This window comes from Leuciscus leuciscus (genome assembly GCF_965113295.1).
Source record: "Leuciscus leuciscus genome assembly, chromosome: 7".
Taxonomy (NCBI): domain Eukaryota; kingdom Metazoa; phylum Chordata; class Actinopteri; order Cypriniformes; family Leuciscidae; genus Leuciscus; species Leuciscus leuciscus.
The window spans coordinates 19699360-19716455 of NC_138731.1; the positions used below are offsets into that span (position 1 = coordinate 19699360).

The 17096-nt window shown below is 37.7% G+C and overlaps 2 protein-coding genes across 3 annotated transcripts in view; one reads left to right on the forward strand and one right to left on the reverse strand.

Annotated features, from left to right (window-relative positions):
• Positions 1–9783, forward strand: part of uxs1 (UDP-glucuronate decarboxylase 1) — an 86375-nt gene extending 76592 nt beyond the window's left edge. For both annotated transcript variants that reach the window (XM_082175840.1, XM_082175841.1), the window contains 4 exons: positions 2573–2633; positions 5086–5143; positions 5221–5324; positions 8956–9783. In XM_082175840.1, the coding sequence (XP_082031966.1) occupies positions 2573–2633; positions 5086–5143; positions 5221–5324; positions 8956–9087 (355 nt within the window). In that variant the 3' untranslated portion in view covers positions 9088–9783. The remainder of the gene's footprint in view (positions 1–2572; positions 2634–5085; positions 5144–5220; positions 5325–8955) is intronic.
• Positions 9784–10441: 658 nt separating this feature from the next.
• ecrg4a (ECRG4 augurin precursor a) lies at positions 10442–16886 on the reverse strand. The gene is made up of 4 exons (XM_082175892.1): positions 16731–16886; positions 15470–15514; positions 14446–14609; positions 10442–11072 (listed from the first exon to the last, which is right to left on the reverse strand). Exons 1-4 carry the CDS (start codon positions 16798–16800, stop codon positions 10923–10925), a joined length of 429 nt encoding a protein of 142 aa, XP_082032018.1. The 5' UTR covers positions 16801–16886; the 3' UTR covers positions 10442–10922.
• Positions 16887–17096: the final 210 nt, after the last annotated feature.

Consider the following 17096-nt stretch of genomic DNA (forward strand, 5'->3'; position numbering starts at 1 on the left):
TATTTTATTACTGACTGTTTACTTGTCTTTAAAAATGTTTTAAATTGATGTTAGTTAGGCTAGTAGTTTTAGCTGTGGTATTGAAATTGGAATAGATGATTGTGACTTTTCACTGGTATCTTACATTTTGGTGTCATTATTGCCTGTTTTTGCAAAAAACAGTTTTGTGGCCAGTAAAAAAATATATTTATGGCCAGTAGATTTTCTTAAGTCACGGGCCGTTGGCAGGTGTAGCAAAAAGTTAGTTTTAGGCCCTGCGATAAGTGTCAGAAGTGGGTGTTTATTTTGAAAGCACAGAGACTTGTATTTTGACAGCTTATAAAGAACTTCAGTGTCTGAGCACAGATGCTTTCATTCTCTGTCTTCATTAGATTATTGTCTTCGTTTAACAGTTCTGTCTAATGAAATATTATGAAAAAGGTTATGTGAAAAAAGCATTATAAAGAAAGGCAAACGATATAATACTTCTAATACTGTCTGCTCACAGCAAATCTATATCTTTTAAAGGGTAACTCTCGCCAAAATGCAACCTAGGGTCAAACTTAAAAGTGGCGTTTCCATTCTAATTATGCTTTTAAACGAAAGTTTGCCTCTGGTAGATTAACATAAAGACCCTAGATTGCATTTTGGTGAAAGTTACCCTTTAAACAAGTCTTTGAATATCAAATTAACATTTGATTTCATGAGCCTTGCAGACTTTGATGAATCCAGCTGTTAGATCTTCTAAAGTATGCATTTGTGGCCTGCATAAAATTAGGTGTACTTTATGTGAAGGTTTGTTTGTGTGAATTTGGATGTGGACAGGACAGCACTGTTATCACTGGACACGTGCAAGCAAGAAATTCTGGATTTCAAACTATCCTGTGCAAGCCCTTGTTCAGTATAAAACCTCTCCTCAACAAGCCAAAGCCACACAATGTGATTCTGAGGTCTAATTCATGTGTGAAGCACAAACGCGTAGGAAGTATTTAGCACTTGGGGGGGTTGAAAAATCGCTAACCTTAAGTATGAGTAAATGTGATTGATGTTCTCCGTCAACTCTTTTGTTTATTCGAAACATTTTCTTACAACCCCCCCATGCATTAGGCAAGAGTATAAAGCAAATAGCTTGAGACAATTTGTGGTAAGAAGCACAACACAAAGCCCACTGATTTCCTGCTATCTTTACCTATGCCAATTACTCCATCCTACATAATAATGGCTTTAGGACTGCCTCGCACAATATAAAGGTATGTGTGGTGGCACCTAGCTCTCTGTTGAAATGTATTGGTTTATAATCATTCACTTTCTTAGACTTGAATAGCTAAACACAAATGATGGCAGCTGCCATTTAGTAAGTTATTGACTAAACAGATTTAGAAGTTTGCATGAATCTGCTACACACATTTGCTCATTTAAATCACCAGTTCACACATTCATATCAGTGGACAACGGAACCAGAGAGAAGAGCAAAAGAGGCAGATAAAGAAATATTGAAATTATCCTTTGAGGTATGTTTTCAACAACAACAACAACAACAAATGATTCTAGGACATGTTGGAATGATAAATTACACAGTTCTCTAACCAGACATAAATCAAAAAACAAGCCACACTGAGCCATTATTGTGTCAAGTACAAAACTGATTCACCACCTGACACAATAATTGCTAATCAAAAGAAAAGGTGTTTCAACTACAGTGGATTTTTGTGCCAATGTAATCACACAGTGAGCTGGGCTACTGGGTCCAGTGCAAAAGAAATGCTAACAAAGCATTCAAATAAATGCTTTGTCACTTCCCATTGTAATTTGGCATTTATTAGAGAAGGGATTGGAGGCAGACACCTGAGAGAAATTGCACACTACTTTTCCCCCCTTTCACTCTCAAGGCCTTAATTAAATATAAATGTGCTAGTCAAAACAGTTCTAGAAAAGTCTTTCCCAGTTCCTGAACAGACCTTGCAATCCTCAGCTATTCATTATTCACAATCTCCATTACATCCAATATGCCTTAACATGTAAAATAGAAGAGATAGAAGATAATTTCAATGGACTTGTACTGCTAGGGTTTATTTGGTTTGTCCTTGTATATGTGTAGATGACAGCTCTTGAGGTGTTGATGAAAGGCAGTTATTAATAGTCTTAGCGTGTGAGACTGAATGGACTGGATGTTTGAAGAAAAACCTACATTGAATAGAATTTCTGATGTTGAACCTGAATGTAAGAATGGCTGTGCTGGTGTGTTAGTGAGCTCTCTGCTGCCCCACTGTGTTCATGCGCGCGTACACACACACACACACACACACACACACACACGCACACGCACGCACACGCACACACACACACACACACACACACACGCACACACACACACACACACACACACTCACACTCACACTCTAAAGGAATTAAAATATGCGTGTCTGAACGTCCTGAAGAGGAAATGACCTGTGACTCCTTCATACAGCTGGATTTGAAAATTCCCAAATGCCTCTGTTGAATTAATGAGTTTCAATAGTTCATAATTTTATTCATTCTTTTCTTTCGTTTCCCCGTCACTTCACATTAAGTAATTTCTTTTTCTTCCCCTCAGTGATCTGGTGAACGGTCTGGTGTCCCTGATGAACAGTAACATCAGTAGTCCAGTTAACCTGGTGAGTTTATAAGTCTGCTTAAATTAACAAGCCTTACAGGCCATTCAGTTGTTATATTGTTGAATGGCTATAATGATATCCCTACAAATTGAAAACAAAAATAGTATGGGCTTATTACAGTTAAGTGGAACTAAAACCATAAGAAATTGTTACTTAAATGAAATATTGAAACTTTTTATTTCAGCTAGTTGGCAAGAGTTTAACTTGATGTACTAAATCAAATTACAAAAATGTATAAAAACTTTATACAGCCGTGGCCAAAAGTTTTGAGAATAACACAAATATTAATTTTCTCACAGTCTGCTGCTTCAGTGTTTTTAGATCTTTTTGTCAGATGTTACCGTGGTAAACTGAAGTATAATTACAAGCATTTAATAAGTGTCAAAGGCTTTTATTGACAATTACATTGTTTATGCAAAGAGTCAGTATTTGCAGTGTTGACCCTTCTTTTTCAAGACCTCTGCAATTCGCCCTGGCATGCTGTCGATCAACTTCTAGGCCACATCCTGACTGATGGCAGGCCATTCTTGCATAATCAGTGCTTGGAGTTTTTTGTTTGTCCACCCACTTTTTGAGGATTGACCACAAGTTCTCAATGGGATTCAGGTCTGAGTTTCCTGGCCATGGACCCAAAATGTCTATGTTTTGTTCCCAGAGCCACTTATGGGAACTTATGGCAAGGTACTCCATCATGCTGGAAAAGGCATTGTTCGTCACCAAACTGTTTTTGGATGGTTGGGAGAAGTTGCTCTCGGAGGATGTTTTTGTACCATTCTTTATTAATGGCTGTGTTCTTGGGCACAATTGTGAGTGAGCCCACTCCCTTGGCTGAGAAGCAACCCCACACATGAATGGTCTCAGGGTGCTTTACTGTTGGCATGAGACAGGACTGATGATAGCGCTCACCTTTTCTTCTCCGGAGAAGCTTTTTTCCGGATGCCCCAAACAATCGGAAAGGGGATTCAGCAGAGAAAATGACTTTACCCCAGTCCTCAGCCGTTCAATCCCTTTCTTCTTATTTTTGGCCATCCTCCAAAAATCTTCAATCAAACGTCCTCGTCAACACACTCACCTGCGCTAACAAGAGAATCACTGACATGATGTCAGCTGGTCCTTTTGTGGCAGGGCTGGAATGCAGTGGAAATGTTTTTTGGGGGATTAAGTTCATGTTCATGACAAAGAAGGACTTTGCAATTAACTGTAATTCATCTGATCACTCGTCATAACATTCTGGAGTATATGCAAATTTCCATCATAAAAACTGAGGCAAAAAATTTATAATTATGTTATTCTCAACTTTAGGCCATGGCTGTACATAAAAAGAAAAAGAAAAAAAAGACAAACACAAAATGTAAATAAATGTGTCAATAAAAAAAAAGATGTATTATTATTATTATTATTGATTTAATAAGAACCAGGAAGACATTGGAACCAAAAACACATCCATAATCTGTCACTTAGATGTAGTTATAACACACATAAAACACCACAGATGCACATGTAGCCAATAAAAAAAAAATAGCTAGTAACTTCATAAGACATGCATAAACCGTGGAAAATGGCCCATCATTATTTATAGCAGATTCTTCCAATTAAAAAGAGTCCAAACTCAACATAATCCATCACTCAGATCTAACGATATTATATTTTGTGTGCGTCACTCAGAAAACAACAATTTTAAAAATGCATTCCGGTGTCAGGAGCTAAAAAAAAAAAAAAGGGTACCTTGGTTCCAAATGCTGTAACTTTTGATTACTTTATGCTATCACCACAACATGTGATCCAGAAGCAGCTTACATGTAGGGGAACATCACCAAAAAAAGAATTGTCCTCCTACCTTATTTCCTTCCTAAGCTATTGCATGTCAAATGAGAATATGTACAATTTTTTTTTTTTTTTTTTTTTTATCAGCAGTTTCTCAGCATGTCTCAGAATATCCAAATGTAATTAAAATGTATATTATTTTCAAAAAATGTACAAAGTTTTCTATCTATCAACACCTACCTTTTGACTCTCCTTGCTCTAGTTTGGAGTTATGAGTCTTTACTTTTGTGTATGTCACTCAGAAAAAAAACAACTCTAAAAATGCCTTCAGGACTTAAAGGGTTAAGCTAGTAAATTACTGTTTGTTCTAAATGAGTCCAAAAAATCATTTAGGATGATTATATAATCATATAATATATGACAGATATTATAAATCTAAAACGACCAATTTATTGCCTGTCACATCATTCCAGATTTCAGAGCTATTTTAATCCCATTTTACAGAAATATTCTGCCTTTGTGTTACATTGAATTGAACTGTTTGGAATTGAACTTGGGCACATTGTCCAAGGGGTGAATTGCTTGGCCTTCGGTTTTAGTCATTAAATTATGAAGACTGTATTAAGACCTTCTCCCACCTAACACCATTGATCTCTCTTCCTCATGCCCGCTCGCTCCTCTCTTCTAGGGCAATCCAGAGGAACACACCATTTTGGAGTTTGCACAACTTATTAAGAGTCTAGTTGGTAAGTAGAAATTCTTTAAAATTGCAAATGGGGTGTTAGAATCTGAATTAACACCCAACCGCTGAATGTCTCCTCAGTGAGCCGCAGTCATATTCAGTTCCTTCCAGAAGCACAGGACGATCCACAGAGGAGACGGCCAGACATCCGCAAGGCCAAAATGCTTCTGGGCTGGGAACCTGTGGTGAGTTATAGATAGTGATCATTGACTGTTTTACCCATTCAGTACCTATTTGAACATCCATCCATTCTTCCATACATACGTCTATACATACATTCTTCCATTCATCCATACATATTTATTATTCCATTACATCTGTACATGCATACAAACAAATACATACATACATCATTCCATACATAAATTTTTTCATCCATCCATCCATACATGCATATATACTTCCATCCATCTATACATACAAACGTACATGCATACATTCTTTCATCCATGAATCCATATTCATCCTGTCCTGCTAAAACAACCGTGGTTGACCAAAGTGCTTTACATAAAAAAATAAAATAAAAGATAAACACGCATACTGACAAATCAGACACCGCTGAGACACGTATACCACATAGAGTTTGACTGTTATGAGCTGCCAACACTAAATGAGCTTTCAGCAAGTTCAACCAAGATGGTGCCGATGTGTGTGGCTGGCCGTCCATCTGGGGTGTTGTTTGTTTGTGCTTGTATTTTGTTATTATTTTGGTTTACTTTTTTAACTCAAGTTGCTGCACTTTTGATTTATGACCGGGATCAGGTATTACATATTCTTCAATTCATCCATACATACATACAAACATCCATGCATACAGTATATACAGTGGGTACGGAAAGTATTCAGACCCCCTTAAATTTTTCACTCTTTGTTATATTGCAGCCATTTGCTAAAATCATTTAAGTAAATTTTTTTCCTCCATTATTGTACACACAGCACCCCATATTGACAGAAAAACACAGAATTGTTGACATTTTTGTACATTTATTAAAAAAGAAAAACTGAAATATCACATGGTCCTAAGTATTCAGACCCTTTGCTGTGACACTCATATATTTAATTTAGGTGCTGTCCATTTCTTCTGATCGTCCTTGAGATGGTTCTACACCTTCATTTGAGTCCAGCTGTGTTTGATTATACTGATTGGACTTGATTAGGAAAGCCACACACCTGTCTATTTAAGACCTTACAGCTCACAGTGCATGTCAGAGCAAATGAGAATCATGAGGTCAAAGGAACTGCCTGAAGAGCTCAGAGACAGAATTGTGGCAAGGCACAGATCTGGCCAAGGTTACAAAAAAATATTTTGCTGCACTTAAGGTTCCTAAGAGCACAGTGGCCTCCATAATCCTTAAATGGAAGATGTTTGGGACGACCAGAACCCTTCCTAGAGCTGGCCGTCCGGCCAAACTGAGCTATCGGGGGAGAAGACACTTGGTGAGAGAGGTAAAGAAGAACCCAAAGATCACTGTGGCTGAGCTCCAGAGATGCAGTCGGGAGATGGGAGAAAGTTGTAGTAAGTCAACCATCACTGCAGCCATCCACCAGTCAGGGCTTTATGGCAGAGTGGCCCGAGGGAAGCCTCTCCTCAGTGCAAGACACATGAAAGCACACCTGAAGGACTCCAAGATGGTGAAAATAAGATTCTCTGGTCTGATGAGACCAAGATAGAACTTTTTGGCCTTAATTCTAAGCGGTATGTGTGGAGAAAACCAGGCACTACTCATCACCTGTCCAATACAGTCTCAACAGTGAAGCATGGTGGTGGCAGCATCATGCTGTGGGGGTGTTTTTCAGCTGCAGGGACAGGACGACTGGTTGCAATCGAGGGAAAGATGAATGCGGCCAAGTACAGGGATATCCTGGACGAAAACCTTCTCCAGAGTGCTCTGGACCTCAGACTGGGCCGAAGGTTCACATTCCAACAAGACAATGACAGCACACAGCTAAAATAACGAAGGAGTGGCTTCACAACAACTCCGTGACTGTTCTTGAATGGCCCAGCCAGAGCCCTGACTTAAACCCAATTGAGCATCTCTGGAGAGACCTGAAAAGGGCTGTCCACCAACGTTTACCATCCAACCTGACAGAACTGGAGAGGATCTGCAAGGAGGAATGGCAAAGGATACCCAAATCCAGGTGTGAAAAACTTGCTGCATCTTTCCCAAAAAGACTCATGGCTGTATTAGATCAAAAGGGTGCTTCTACTAAATACTGAGCAAAGGGTCTGAATACTTAGGAGGACCATGTGATATTTCAGTTTTTCTTTTTTAATAAATGTGCAAAAATGTCAACAATTCTGTGTTTTTCTGTCAATATGGGGTGCTGTGTGTACAATAATGAGGAAAAAAAAGAACTTAAATGATTTTAGCAAATGGCTGCAATATAACAAAGAGTGAAAAATGTAAGGGGGTCTGAATACTTTCCGTACCCACTGTACGTGTGTGCTGCGTACATACATTCTTCCATTTATACAGACACACATTCTTCCATCCATCCATACGTATACTTCTATACATGCATACATACATACATACATACATAAATACATACATTCCTCCATATATCCGTCCATCCATACATACTCTTCCATCTATCCATCCATCCATCCATCCATCCATGGATACATTCTTCCATATACAGTACTGTATAAAAGTCTTAGGCACATTACTATTTTCACACAAAAAAAAGCCAGTTATTTACATATTTTGCTGTAGTGTGTCAGAAGGAAATTTCAGTTTACATTTCCAAACATTCCTTTTGCCAATAATTGTAATAATCCAGTGAGATTTTTGTTTGCACAAGGAGTCTGACAACAGCCGGTATGATCTGATCTCACCATCATCGAGTCCATATGGGATTACATAAAGAACCAGAAAAACCTGAGACAGACTAAATTCAGAAGAACTACAACAACGTCTCTAAAACTCTTGAAGAAACCTTCCTGCAAAGCTATCTGAAAAACGATGTGCAAGTGTACCGAGGACAAAAGCTGTTTAAAACTCAAACAGTGGTCACACCAAATATTGATTTGATTTAGTTCATAGAAGTTCATTGATAAATAAAATCTATTTATGACATTAGTTTTGAAAGCATCCTGACCCTACAGCAAGTGCCTAAAACTTTTCACAGATCTGTAGCTTTACAGACAGGTTTCTTCAAGCGACTTGGAGATGTTCCCGCAGTTCTTCTGGATTTAGTCTGTCTCAGTTTTTTCTGTTTCTTCATGTAATCACAGACTGACTCGATGATGGTGAGATCAGATCACACCGGCTGTTGTCAGACTTCTTGTGCAAACAAAAATCTCACTGGATTATTACAATTATTGCCAAAAGGAATGTTTGGAAATATAAAACTGATATTTCCTACTGACACACTACAGCAATACTAACGTCCATAAGACATACAGTACTGTATGTATGTTAACTCTTTCCCCAACATTGACCAGTTTTTTTCCGACAATCCTTGTTTTCAGTCTTATACAGTAGTGGGTCCTGTTCTTCTGCAATAGTGCAGCATCTCCAGATCCAAAACAAGCAAAGAAATATATCTACAATTGAATTGGCATGACCCTCGCAGTGCATTATGGGTATTATCTAGCTGTTGCAGTGCATTTTGGGATTGAATGCGTGCACTCGATAATGTCCACTATGGTTTCAGAGACCACTATAAATGACTTTCCCCTCAAAATTTAAGGATTTCTGACACAGCCATAGTATGTATTTGGTTTTTACAACAGTGTCAGTTGTGGTTGATCCAATCATAATTCCGAGTTGAAACAGTCTGTTTATTAAAATGTAATTTGTGTGTTTGCAGGTGCCACTGGAGGAAGGCTTGAACAAAACCATCCAGTACTTCAGCAGAGAGCTGGAGCATCAAGCCAATAATCAGTACATACCCAAACCCAAAGCTGCACGGATGAAAAAAGGAAGACCCAGACACAACTGATCAATTGTGTTCATCTCAGGAATGCTGGGATACTGGAGGACCTTAGACATCCAGCAGCCATTTTACAGTGTGGGTTTCCCACCTCCCACTTACTGATACATCTTTTTGAAGAAGAAAAAAAGGAATTTTTCTCATGATTTTTGCGCAAATGTTTTGAAAAGCAGCTCAGGCAAAGAGCTGTCTCTAAAGAGTTTGTTTTTCAGTCAAATGTGCCTCAAAGATATCCAATTTACAAACTTTGCCTTGCACTTTGGTTTGTCAGTCGTCTGTCTGTTATTTAAAGCAAGCTTAGATCATCTTGTGCATTTTTGTTGTGTTTACATTCTGTGCCGGTTTAATTGACGTGATCTAGTTTTTTTTTATATATATATAAATTTTTTTTTTAAATCTTTGTCAAAGCTAGCAGTGTGTTTGTTTTGTTTTTTTGAATGGACGCCTGCAGGAAATTATGGAAATTAGCGATTGCATATTATTTAAAGATCTTGAATGTCTGGTGTGGAGCAGGAAACCTCATCCAGCTCTGTCCTGAAATTTGAGCACACGGATTAAAGAAAAGCTTTTGAAAATGTTCTTTGTGCTGATTTTGAGTAAAATCTGATGTTACCTTTGTGAAACTTCATACAGAACTTTGAATCTATAATTGATTTCAGGTGAAAAGAATATTTTAATAAAATATTTACTGTGATTTTCACTGTATTCCCTGTTTTTATCTCACTTTCTCTGTCCTGCTCAGTTGCTGATCATTTCCCATTTTTATTGCTTTTCACTGCCTTTCTCTCTTTTTTTCCCCCTCTTCCCTTTACCACTGTTGGATGCATTAAAAAAAATGGAGGTTTGTATATTTAATGTTTTTGACAGAAGCCACTTTTGGCTCACCAAGGCTGCATTTTTGTATGATCAAAAATACAATAACATTAGTTTTGCTAAATATAATTAATTTTTAAAAAGCTGAATTTTCAGCATCGTTACTCCAGTCTTCAGTGTCACATGATCCTTCAGAAATCATTCCAATATGATGATTTGCTGCTCAAGAAACATTTGTAATTTATCAATGCAAAAAAACAACAAAAAAAACAGTTTCTATGCTGCTTAATATTTTTTGAGGAAGCCGTGATAGAAAGTTCAACAGAACAGCATTTATTTGAAATAAATCTTCTGTAACATGATACTGTCACTTTTGATCAATTTGATGCATCCTTGCTGAATAGTTTCTTTTTAAAAAGAGAAAGAAAGAAAAACAGTTATGTAACATTAGGTTTTGTGGTCTTTATTGTAACACTGCTTCCAGACCTATAAAACTACACCAGATAGAAGACCTTAAAGGATAGTTCACTAAAAAACAAACACGTAAGACTTTTGTAACACAAATTAATCTTTTAATGAAAGCTTTCTGTTGCTCCATTGACAGTCTATGCAACTACAAAGGATGGTTCACCTAAAAATTATTCCATCATCATTTCCTCACTCTCATGTTTGATGAAAGTGAATGAAGACTGGGGTTATCAAGCTCTAAAATCCTACAGTGGAGGACAAGATTATCAGTAATGAACTACATAAGTCTTTTCTTATCACAAATGTGTCATATGGCCTACTTTGATAGTTTTTCTGGGATTTGTTGTCACTTTGGAGTAAAAGTACTAATAGAATTGTCATTTATGTGTGAACTATTCCTTGAAAATGGGCATTATGTTGATGTTCTAAATGCTATTACAATTTGCAAAAGGAGTACAAGCTACAAAAGAAGCAAGCTGACATCACTGTGCGGTAAATCAGCGGTTATGTCTTAGAACTGTATTCTTGGCAGCAGTGACGTGGTTCTGGGAGGACATGGTGTTTTAGTAGTAGTCATAGTTGACATTTGCTCCATGCCTGTACGACCCAGCGCTCCGAGGCCCTATGGGAGAGTTTTCGTCATAGTGATGCTGGCGACCTTGGTCACTGGATTGGTGGTGGTCCATCCAATAGGCGAGATCAGTTTCAAGTCTCTGTAGGAAATGAGGGGGAAAAAAGGTTCAATCAATGAGATAAATCAAAGTTTGAAATAAGATGTCACAACTAAATAATGGCATTCTGTGCCATCTGACTTTCTGTACTACACACTGTATAATTAATTGTTTAATCAATGTACTTTTTAAGATGCGCCCAAAACATGTTTAAAATCTGTGGGTGAATGTGATTTTACTAAGTATTAAAGTTGTTTTACATAACAATAGCTGTTTTCCGCACATGACGGCGGACAAAAAAAAAAAAGTATATTGTGGCCACAAATTAATTTGTTTCCACGACTTACTAATATGTCAGCATGTTTTACTAATTTGTTTCCTCATTTTAACTAAATCATGCACACAATATAGTGTGTAATTGCAATTATTCAACCCCCATTACAAATCAGGTTTATTGGCAACAATTTCTGTTTGCAATGGAAAAAAAAATCTAACAAAAGTAATTGCAATAGCTCAACACTACATGTTTCCAGTGGTTTCCCCAAATTCAACTGAAAATGCAACTTCCGCAGTCTCAAAATTATTCAAACCCTTGGATAGAATAAAATCTGCAAGACAGGTGTTGTCTCAAGCAGCCCTGACGCAGCTAATCAAGGGCTTCATTAGTTGTACCAGGCGTGCTTGATCTAGAACACATGAAATATATGATCTGGCTGGCTAAGTTTGTTGAGAGCCATATTTCTAACATGCAGTCAAATGTGATAAATTCAAAAGAATGGTCCAAAAAGTGAATAGAATATATCATCACCCTTTACAAACAAGGAACAGGATATAAAATTATAGCGAAGGCACTAAATGTTCCTAGAGACACCATTGGAAGCATAGTTCGCAAGTTCAAAGTTAAAGGAACAGTGGTTACACTACCTGGACGGGACAGAAAAAGGAAGCTATCAACAGCTGCAACCAGAATTCTGAGAAGGCAGGTTCAGAAAAACCCTCGAGTGACTGCAAAATACCTGCAACAAGACTTGGTGGTGACAGGTACTGTCAGGTACAAGCTTGCAGAGTAAGGCTCTTCCTAAACGTATACTGTTTCCATGCCAGAACTCCAAGACTAGACCACTACTGACCCAAGAGCACAAGAAAAGTGATCAAAATCATATAAATAAGCCACATACATTTTGGGATTCTGTTCTGTGGAGCGATGAAACAAAACTTTTTTGTAGCGGTATGTCTGGAGGAAGATGAATAAAGCATATGCTGAAAAGAACCCTCTGCCTACAGTTCAGCTTGGTGAGGCTCAGTGATGCTCTGGGGCTGCTTTGCATCCTCTGGCACTGGAAACCTGCAGCGTCTGGAATACAAGATGGATTAATTGAAGTATCAGGAAATCTTAGGTGAAAACATGCCGTCAGTGAGGAAGCTGAAGCTTGGACCTTCCATCAGGATAATGATCCCAAGCAAACCTCAAATTCCACCAAGGCTTGGTTGCAGAAGAAGCCCTGGAAGATTCTACAGTGGCCATCACAGTCACCTGACTTGAACCCCATAGAAAATCTCTGATGGGATTTGAAGAAGGCGGTTGCAGCACTGCAAACCCAAGAATATTACTGAATTGGAAGCCATTGATCATGAGGAATGGGATAAGATTCCTAAGAAGCGCTGCCAGAAGCTGGTGTCTGGTTATACATCTCGTTTGCAGCAGGTCCTAACAGCAAACAGGTGTTCTACCTAAAGTACTAAAGATGCTTACCATGAACGGGTTGAATAATTTTGAGACTGCCGAAGTCATTAAAAGTTGCTTTTTCAGTTGAATTTGGGGAAACCACTCAAAACATTTGTTCTGTTGAGCTATATCTATTACTTTTGATTGATTTGTTCATTGCAAACAGCTGAAAGTCTGTACATTTTGCCAATAAACCTGATTTGCAATGGGGGTTGAATAGTTTTGATTACAACTGTAATAATTAGTTCCCTCCTTACATTGTGGCCACGTTGTTCCCTTGTTTTAGTTCAATCAGTTTATTAAAACAAGGGAACGAATTCTTAACTAGTGGCCATGATCTATAATTTCTCCATATGTCATGTGCGGGGCTCAGTTGAAAACTGCATCCCAGCTAACACAAATATGTTCTAAGAAAAATGTTCTAACGTTCCCATTAAGTTATGAAAATGTTATTTCATAATGTTCTCTGAACGGCCAAAACAAATGTATTTTTTTATTTTTTTATTTTTTGGGGGGGGGGGGAAATGTGAATGTAAAGGGAACATTCCGTTATTCAAACATTATGGAAACGTTCATTTTGAATGTTCTGAAACAAACTAGTAACATTTAAAAAATGTCCAACTAAAACAAACAGAAAAAAACAAAAATTGCTTACAAAAGTGCTTTGAGAACATCATTTAGAACCAGATAACTTTGAATGAAATGTATTAACACTACTGGAAGAAAGAAGGTTTGTTCATTACTTTAAGACAACAGGGAATGTTCCTTGTTAGCTGGGTTCAATCCCTCAAGGACAGAAAAACTGAGAAAAAAGCCTACTTTTGGTGAAGACCTTAATGTTTGAACTGCATTAAGGTAGAGCTTTAAGGGAGTTCAAAATTGATATCACATGCACACAGACACACACACACAGAAATGAGCTTTTGGAATTATTCAAATGTAGATATATTTTTTATAAAAAGTTGGACCTTAAGTTGGCTGTAGCCTTTTTGTAATCCCATGTGGGATTTGATTCAACTAAATCAAACTGACCTGAGGAATTATTGATTCTGATTGGTCAATTACGACATTCAGCAGTCAAATGTTATTTATGTGTCCAAGATCTCTATACCTGACTGACTGCTGTTTCCTACATATAGATGTGCTTGTGTTTTGGGCGTCCACAGTTACAAGATAATTGCCACACAAATCAATATTTCATGCCCATTATTTATTTATTTATGTACTGGGCACCTTGATTCGCTTTGTTGAGGTGTCACTACACTCAGCAGGAAAGTGGATCTCGAGGGCCAGAGTAGGCAATTTTTATTTTATTTTTTTTATTTTTTATTTATTTTTTGTGCAAGCAAAATCAATCCCTTCAGATGCAGTCTGGAGAAACAAAGTCGTGCAAGACAGAAATTTTCACAAACATTCTATTCAAAAACAAACTGACTGGAAACATGAGGGTGATGAAGCAAAATATACAGATACAGTATTTTATGAAGTATCGTCATGAAGTATCAAGTATCAAGTTCTTAAACACCTCTGGACAGAGATTACTTATGTGTTTGCCTTAACTTCATCTTAACTTGTGGCATAATTTTGTCTTACGTTAATGTTAGTGAGAAGTAAAGAATGAAGCTATTTTAAGACCTTTTATAAATCAAACTGGTTTATGGTATATTAAAAGCTGACACAAGAACTCACTGCTTCATCAAAGCCCATGTACATGAACTGCTGGATCCACTGCTGAACATCAGGCCGGCTGCGGTCCCACAGGTTTCTTCTGGGCCTTTTAAGGGAGGCTAGGAACTGTTTGGCCTTGGAGGGAGTCACAGCCACAGCTGCAGCTGGCTTTACATCAGCGTCCACTAGTGGGAGACAAAGCAACGGGACAGGAGGACACAAATATGGTTAAGAAAGCACACCCACAGTGGGGATAGAGTGGTGAAGGTATGCCATCACTTTGCAGGCCGAAACGCGGAAGCGAGTTAGCATTTTAGCACTTCGACATCGTCCCGAAGTCAATGGGTTTTGTGAATGGGGTTTTGGTTAAGTGGCTGAAAGGTCTGTGGTGAACACAAGCTCAAGACACTTTCACGTTTTATTCTACAACATAAAATACATCAATATTACCCCACTCATGATTTTTTTAACCTGTTACGTGTCTTGAAAAAGGCGGTTGCTAACAAGTGGCTAAATGGGACTAGAGGCTGTCGAAGAAATTTAACGTCATCACGCCGAACAGGTAAACTCAGTCCACTTTTACAGGCTCATTTGGCTTATAACTGTGCTCTTATAAACTATTCTAACTCAAACGTTCTTGGAAAATGTTTTTGGATAAAAACTGAAAGAGTTGTCGGAAGCTTAGTGATAATGACGTTGAATTGGTGGGACCGTGTAACGTTAGTTCGCTTATAGCCTACCTTTAGCTTTTTACTTCTGGCAACCGCATTTAGGCTTCAAAATATATATAAGTTGTGTTCATCTGTGATAATTATCTTGATGTACAAAACTTGCAAGTATCATAAACTTTTGTTGATCACAGAGCTTGTTTTTAGCGATAATCCAAAAGCCTGTGGAAAAATCCTATTGGGTTTTTGTCGAGGGAACCAGCGTGACGATAACTGCCGATTGGCCTACAAAGTGACGTCATACATGCACCACTCTATTGGTGATTTTGTTCAGTTTGTTGCTGACAAAATAAAACATAAAAAAGAAAAAAAGTCACCTCTTTTCATCAAGAGTTTTTCCAGGGTATTCTCACTAGCAACATCTAGAAAATATTACAAACTGAATTAGAAGTATTATACTTTAAGTGCGTGCTTGTGTGTGTGCGTGTGTGTGTGTACATAATATTATTTTAAAAAATACACTGTAAACATTTTATATTGACAGTAAAAAATGCTACAGTACAAACATCTTTAATTGGTTACATGTAAGTTACCTATTTTTTTATGTAAATAATTTAGTTTCTTCTCATTTTTATCGGTGATTAACATTTATTTCATGTTTATTGCATTATTTTAGTGTTGTGTGTTATCCTGATGGTGTTTGTGTGTATGATGATCCTGTGCATTTATAAATAAATACAAATATTGGCCATGTTTTACAAATTGACCACTTATTATGAACTCCGATTCATCATGTGGTTTTCTGTTTTACCCTCTTTTATCATGGTGGTTAGCTTTTGGTTAAATAGCTTAGTATATTGACATAATATTACTTAATTATATATATTTAAACAAATGACCATCCCGTAATACCTCAAACACTGTTATCGTGCAGCTTGCTGTAATAATCAAGCCTACAAAACATCTAATTTAAACTCTCAACAGTACAAAACAGTACAGTACAAAGAGACAAATAGCATCACAAATGAACATCCTTCAAAAAAAAGTGAATAACATTCAACTACGTTTAGTATTTTCAAGCCTTCATTCAAGGACTGAACAGATTCTCATGCATTCCAACTCTCTGTGGAAAGTGTGACTCAATCAGACACTATAGATAGAGGGAGGGAGGGAGATCATAAACTATAACAAGCCTATGCAAAGATGAAAAACAAGTGGTCCTAATAACCTGCAAAAAGACGTCAATTTCAAGAGCTTCTGTCACTTTTAGTGCGACATACGACTGCAGAGATTCCATTACTGTCAGTTCAAAAACTCCTGCAAATTCCAAGAATCTCTCCAGCTGTTTATTCGCTCTAGTGTTCCTTTCACACATTGCTCTAGTGTTCCTTTCATGTTGTGAAGTGAAAAAATTATTCTCATTCACCCTGAAAAAATGACAAAGAAAAAAACAATTCTGCGCACATTACATTTACTGAACTTTCCCACCTTTTCTATTTCAATTCCAAGTGAAATCACTCACGTTCATACTTCAGACGTAACCAGAGAGCAAGCACATTTTAGCAGACACTTTTAAATGAAAAAAAAAGTGGCGCAAAGTGCAAGAACGAACAAGAAAAAAAGAGAGGAAAAAATGACCTGAGAGAGCCAGCACAGTCAGTAGGGCCACAAAGGTGAGCAGGCGCAGGTAAAACTTCTCAGAAACCATGACTTCTTGCCTTCTTCTCCGTCGATTTGCACAACGGTCTGCAAGCAAACGTGGAGAGAGGAGGAGAGAGAGCCCGAGGGAAGCCCACGCAAACATTCTCAACGGAAACCGCAGCTGGCAAATTACTGTAAAAACCCTGTCTCCTTGTAAATTTAAGTGAATACACATGTGCGGCGTGAGTAGTTTTCCACATTCAATGCAGATGCAGCCATTGATTCTATAGTAGTCAACATTTGAAGTGGATCAAAACCTTTCATCAAAGTTATACACACAATACCCGTTCTTGTCTTAGGACA